Source organism: Vigna angularis, chromosome 2 (genome assembly GCF_016808095.1).
Source record: "Vigna angularis cultivar LongXiaoDou No.4 chromosome 2, ASM1680809v1, whole genome shotgun sequence".
NCBI lineage: Eukaryota > Viridiplantae > Streptophyta > Magnoliopsida > Fabales > Fabaceae > Vigna > Vigna angularis.
In genome coordinates this window covers 42,383,088-42,389,454 of record NC_068971.1, presented here as the reverse complement: position 1 = coordinate 42,389,454, position 6,367 = coordinate 42,383,088, and the positions used below count along the sequence as shown (strand labels likewise).

Below are 6,367 nucleotides of genomic sequence, written 5' to 3'. Positions count from 1 at the left end.
CTTTACCTTGCTACTTAAACAAATACGTCTAGTTAATGTGAAAAGCTTAGAAAACTTGAGCATTTAAAGTAATAGGCAGGTATCTTATAACAAAGCTTATTTGCTTCCTTGATAGGAAATGCAAGATATTTTTATGAGTTATGAAGAAATCTTTATAAAAGGTCAGGACAATGTCTTTAATTTCTTAAGTCACTTAAATCCAACATCAAATTACAAAAAATTTATTGTTGTTTGAATTTAGTTTCCTTAACTCATTTAGCAAAAAATTTAAATTATTCAATAACATTTGATAACAAGTATTTTGTTAGACAATAGCATGGTTCAGGGAGATAATTGAAGAAGGATATGAAGGTGATGATTTATACCATTTTGGTTATAGTCCACATGCATCTTGTGTTGCAGCTTCACGTCCTAAATGTTTACATGATTGGATAGGTCATCCTCATTTGTCAAAATTAAAAAAAAGAAAAAGATGTTCTTTGAACTTAGTAATCTCCCAACCTTAAAATTAATCATATCAATTAGGAAAATATGTTAGGTCTACCTTTCTTAAAAGGTATGAATCAAAGTGTAATTCTAATTTCTGTATTATCCATTTTGATATCTAGAGACCTAATCACATCTCATCTTTTGGTTTTAAGCATTTTCTTACATTCATTAATAAATACTTGTACATAGATTTATCTCATGAAAGATCATTTTGAATTGTTATCCATCTTCTATCTTTTTAAATAAAATCAAAAATCAATTTGATCAAATAATCAAAATCTTTTTGAATAAAACCAAAATTCAATTTGATCAAATAATCAAAATCTTAAAAAGTGACAATGCTAAAGAATACTTCTCATCCAATTTTTCTGGAGCCTCGAGTTTACATTTACATGATATATTACATCAATTTATTTGTTCTCACACAAAACAACAAAATGGTATAGAAGAATAAACTACATGAATATAAGAAAAAGATATTTTAATATAAATATAAAAGTTTTAATCATGCTTATAAATACCTAAAGCAGAAAACAATATAAATATATTTTATATAAGGATTAGAGCATTCCAAATGCTAATGTAACCATTAAGTCTAAAATATGTAGTATGTTAGAAAACCTCTTTCAACTAAAATACTTTAAGCCCTCCAAAATATGTTTTGTGTTAATCTTAACCATATATAAGATATATAAATAAATTAAAATAACACGTTCTTCCCTATATCATACCTTTTATATATCTCGTCTTTTATATTTCCAAAACCTCTAAAAATTCCGAGTATATACAAAATGTTTCCAAAACTAGAGATAAAGCAATATTAAACCTGTTTCTAAAGGCAGTTCGGTTATCCTTTTTTGTCCTTATTCACTTCTACATTAGTTTAGGTCATTGCAGATGAAAAACATGTCAATTTAGATTGATTTGACACGATACATTGTTATTATTCATCTCGACTGAGGTACCGGTTAATTGTAAAAATAATAATGCAAAAGGAAACCAAATTAAGGAATAACTACTTGATGTTAAATATCCAAAAACATCTAACTACCTGATACCCAATACAAAAAATTCAAACTATACATGATTGATATTTTTTGGCAGTAAACTCCCTATCAAGTGAGAAACAAACTATTAGCTACCTTACATTTTAGTTAACAAAAGGCTGCAACTTACATGCAGCAATTGACTCAAGAATCCATGTGTGACCAATCACTTGTAAAGTATTGGCAGCTAAATCCTCTGCATCATTGAGTCTTTGCCAGAGAATTGATACTTCTTCCCCTAACTTGCATCCTTGTGGGGGATCAAGGTTGTAAACAACAAGAAACTTTGGAGAATTCACTTTGCATTCATGTCTTTGCGCTTCCAATTCTTCCTTGCTTCTCAAAACAGTACCTCCACCCACTTCAATTAACTCTTCAAGATCTTCCTTATAAGTTGACATATAATCCCCAGAAAAATAAAACTTTAAGCCACTGAATAGCTTTGGCTCCTGTCATCACAAATAGAATAAGAGATTTAGCAAGTAATTTAACAACAGAATTCAACGGTTTTTAGAAGCCTTAAAACACTAAGAAACATAAATGTTGAAAGTTAACAAGTCATTACTATGCTAAACAGAACATATAACCTTAACATATCCATCTAGATGCTTCATTTGTTGAAAAGGAAATCAAGAGGCATTCTACAAGTTATTTGATATTATAATCTTTGACAGTCCAAGAAAAACAATCTATGCCATTACAGTTTACATGAACATAAGATGCAATTTGAATACTTACATTGGCCAATGCCTTAAGTCTGCCAGCTCTTGGGCCACCTTGACACCCTTGGTTGTCAACACTAATTTCATATGGTTCTTCTTCTACAAGGTTTTTCTCTTCCATGCATGCTTTTATCCCTACAGAACAAAATACATGGTATCTTCATGACTATAAAAAATACGAATAAGCATTAAAAATATGTTTATCATGCACATACAAAAAGTATGTATACACGGTTTAAATAGAAAAATTACACATACTCATAAGAGTACTGAGAATAGGTGTTCAACATTGAAATAAAATCATTAAACTTACAATCCAGTTTTAGTACCCATCGTCCATTTAGAATAGCCATGAGAACTTTCAATGTCCTGGAGCATGCTCCATTAGCATCAGTTGATGCTATTACATGTGTAACATTAGATGTCCAGAATTTAGTCACAGTTGCACCAACCTTACTTGCATAATTGAGCAAAAGTACCTGCACCATCAATAAAAATTAAAAAAAGTTCATGTACTAATTGATATCAGATTGTTCAACATATCAAAAGATACAATATCCATTATTCACATTTTGCAGTTGGATAGAGGTCGCAATAAAAAAGTCATTAGAAATATGAAGATAATAAACTCAATCACAGCCCCTAGACAACTTTCATACTAACCTTTTCCTCATTTGATAACGCGGATCCACAGAAAATCATATTTTTACCATCATCCTGTGAAGCTTCAAGAGTATTTGAGTGGTGCGACGGCCTGTGTACAAGAGTTACTCAGTAATAGTGTCTAGCTTTGATGGGAAAATTACACATTCATAAGGGTATTATGACAAACAAAAATAACAGTAAATACAAAACCCAGAAATCCACCATGTAATAAATGGTTGAGTAAGACATTTGAGCACTATATTAATTATAAAAATTTATCTAATTTAGATTACAACAGTTGCATCTGTTGTACTTTAATTTGTGGCTCAAACTGTTGACATTAAAAGTTGAAAGTTAAACAAACAAAACAATTTGAAACCCTGAAAAATTCATCACAGCATAGGAAGAGAACACAAAGTGAGATGCTAAAAATAGCACGAGACAAGGAAGAAAGCATACAAATTAGGCAAATTGGGATGCTTCCGAGCTGCCTGCTTCTTAGATCTTGATTTCTCACATGGAAATTTGACGTTTGAATGGAAGGGGCAGAGCAAAAGAAAATCCTCCTGGACCAGTGAATGTCCAAAAGAACTTTAGAGAAATGCAAAGAAGAATAAGTATTTCTTAAGTAAATTCTATAATAATAGCTTTTAAATGGAAAGGAAGTTACATGATCCCAACGACATGTTGAGATGTCAAGTGCACAAGTAACATGATAAGTTCTTCTGCATGATTTGACATAGCAACCAAGAGCAGCTCCCTTTAGATTACATTTACTGCATTTAAGTTTTGCTCCCCTTGCCAATTCAGCCTTGAGATTCTTAACCACTTCATCAACAAAGTACACTTGTGGTGCCCTGGATTCCAAAAGTTTACATCACATCTATCAGAAAAATGCAAAAAGGAAAGCAAAAGATACTTAAAATGCAACCTGGTTGCAATGTAACTGGTTTTGAACAAAACAGGTTCAATCAAGATTCGATGCTGTTTTTAGCTGGCTCCACAAATCAAACAATCAAAATATAGACTAGAATGCTTTAATGATGATGAACAATGCATAGAAATATCAAGTTAGTATACCAGTCAATGCAAACTCTATGCACAGGTATAACATTTGGCTTCATTGCTGCATCTCCAGTAACTAAGTTTCCATTGGCATAATGCAGCATTGGTCCAGTAGCCTACAAAAATTCACCATAAAGACCAAGAAATAGTTTCATCCATTTGCCAATAAGCATATGCAGCATGAGGGGAAAAGGGAATTGAAAAACAATGTGTAGGATTGGTGCAAGCAAATATTACCTCAGAGGTTTTGGAAGATTGGCAAAATGAACAGATACTTCCAGTTGGAGTAAAGTCATTTGGAGCATCAGGCTGAACTTTCTGTCTCTTGGGATCCCTTCCAAGACCCTCCGTTTCAGAGGCTGAACTTTCTGACCTTAGTTGTCCCATTTTCTCATTCAAATTTCCATTTCCTGTACAAGCTCTCTTTAAGGAAGAGTTTCCCAGTCTATCAGGAGGTAGTGGCTGAAATTAAGAATTTGAGAATGAGAAAGCAAGTTGATAAAGGATTGAACATCCAGAAGATTTAACTGTGTATAAACAGGAAACCATAAACAAGAGTGTGTTTTTCTTACATGTTCACTGTCTTGATCACTGCAGTCATTATCTGAACCTTTGGTATCACAAAAAGGAGGGCTATCTGGGGCTGATTGTGTCACTTGATTCACATCCATTTCCATCTGGGAAGATTGCATCGGATTAGGCTTCCCTCTCCCATGAGACAACTCAAGCTCTTCGGCTTTATCATGCAATGCAATCTTGGATTTGAGATTCTTGACAACCCCAACCTTGTTCAAATTAGGGAAATTCAGAGGAAGTTTGCCAGCTTGTATACTGCTAGAAGTTGAATTAAGAATTGCCGAGCATGGCTCCAAAACCCTCTCATCACCTACATCAACAATTTTAAATATATATAAATTCAGCATAAAAAAATCCATAGTTTCTTTTATCAATCAATTGGAAAAGCTCTCCAAAAGTAAAATGACTTCACCAGAAGAATGTTTATGAAACAAACTTGCACAAAAGGTGGCCTCCAAGCTTTTATATATTGCTACCACATTTTCCACGAAAGGCACGTGCCTTACATCTGCCTCCCACAATCATCACATAAAAAATTATAAGTATAGATATCAATACAAAACACTGGAAACATAGTTTAGACCATAACATAAACTGTCGCAAAGAAAAGTAAGCGGAAATCATCAAAATTCTATCTTTCAAATTTTACACACTCTCTAAAATCATCTTAAAGGATAAATAAATTATACAAGTATCCTTCGTATATTATAAATCTATCAATTTAGTCCATGTATTAACATACTTTACTGACCACCGAGACTGATTTGAAGGATTTTCCAAAACATAAAAAACTCGTCAGTATCATTTCTAATACTACAGGGATTACTTACATAACTTGTTCGGTTTCGGAACTGTAGTAATTGTCTAGGAGTGAAATTGATAACCTAATAGAAAGATAAAAAAATAAAGCGAATCTTAGCGGCAAATTACCTGTTTGAGCGTACTTTGCATTACAAGCAGCACATTCAGAACCAGCCCCAGCTGTTACGCAATCAGCTAAGCATGAACTGCCAAACATAAAATGTCCAAATATTTAAATCATTCCCATTAATGAGGAAAGCCGTGCAACAAAATGACCAGTATAAACAATACAACAAAAATAAAGAAGTAACGAACTCGCAGAAAAGGTGGTTGCAAGGAAGTAACACCGGCCTCTTGAATAAACTCAAACTGTAAGATCCAGCACCGCCACAGACAAACAAAAACAACAACAAATCCATTAATCAAATTAGCTACTAAAAATACCAAAAGTAGATTAAACTAGCTAAAGTAGCAGCACGAACAGGAAATTAATTTAAATTTAAATTATACAATAGAATGAAATAAAAATCTGTAACTGCAAAGATAAAAAGCGGTTTGGAGAGTTGATAGTGGAGAGAGAAAAATTCACGAACCAGAGAGGACACTTGAGTTCAAGAGCAAGCTTCTGGAAGTGAAGCATCCATGGATTGAGAAGTTTGGTTTTGCCGGCGTTAGGTTTTGTGGAATCGTCCATTTTGTTTTTATTTGAAAAAAAAATAAAAAAGGAAGAGATGAGAAGAAGAAGGTGGCGTGGAAGAGTAGTGAAGTGAGATTGGAGATTTTATTTAGTTTTCATGGGAGGCGGTCTTTTCAGAAATGATGTATGAGATGAAACGTGGACGGCTGAGATTTGTTGACTAGAAGCTAGGGCGCGGCCGTAGATTTGATTGGCGCCTCCCAGGGATGACGTTTTCATTTGAAGCTCGCGCCACTTCTCTTTTTCGCTCTTTACTTTCTTTCAAGTTTTCGTTTTTGCCTTTCCACCACATCCAAATCCCGCGACCCCTCATCTTTTGAGATGAT

The 6,367-nt window shown here is 33.5% G+C and overlaps 1 protein-coding gene across 3 annotated transcripts; it reads right to left on the bottom strand.

Moving 5' to 3' along the window:
• Nucleotides 1–1,493: 1,493 nt before the first annotated feature.
• Nucleotides 1,494–6,367, bottom strand: LOC108323219 (BRCA1-associated RING domain protein 1). 3 transcript variants are annotated; one of them, XM_017555595.2, is made up of 13 exons: nucleotides 5,938–6,367; nucleotides 5,660–5,713; nucleotides 5,474–5,550; nucleotides 4,956–5,051; nucleotides 4,540–4,853; nucleotides 4,205–4,429; nucleotides 3,983–4,083; nucleotides 3,573–3,759; nucleotides 3,362–3,468; nucleotides 2,921–3,011; nucleotides 2,571–2,736; nucleotides 2,274–2,392; nucleotides 1,494–1,984 (listed from the first exon to the last, which is right to left on the bottom strand). In XM_017555595.2, the coding sequence occupies exons 1-13, from the start codon at nucleotides 6,036–6,038 to the stop codon at nucleotides 1,640–1,642; spliced, it is 1,983 nt and encodes a 660-aa protein (XP_017411084.1). In that variant the 5' UTR covers nucleotides 6,039–6,367; the 3' UTR covers nucleotides 1,494–1,639. The 3 variants fall into 3 exon arrangements, with proteins under 3 accessions (XP_017411084.1, XP_017411085.1, XP_052728262.1); XM_017555596.2 differs by having other exon boundaries at nucleotides 4,980–5,051; nucleotides 5,938–6,288; XM_052872302.1 differs by lacking the exon at nucleotides 5,660–5,713 and having other exon boundaries at nucleotides 5,938–6,287.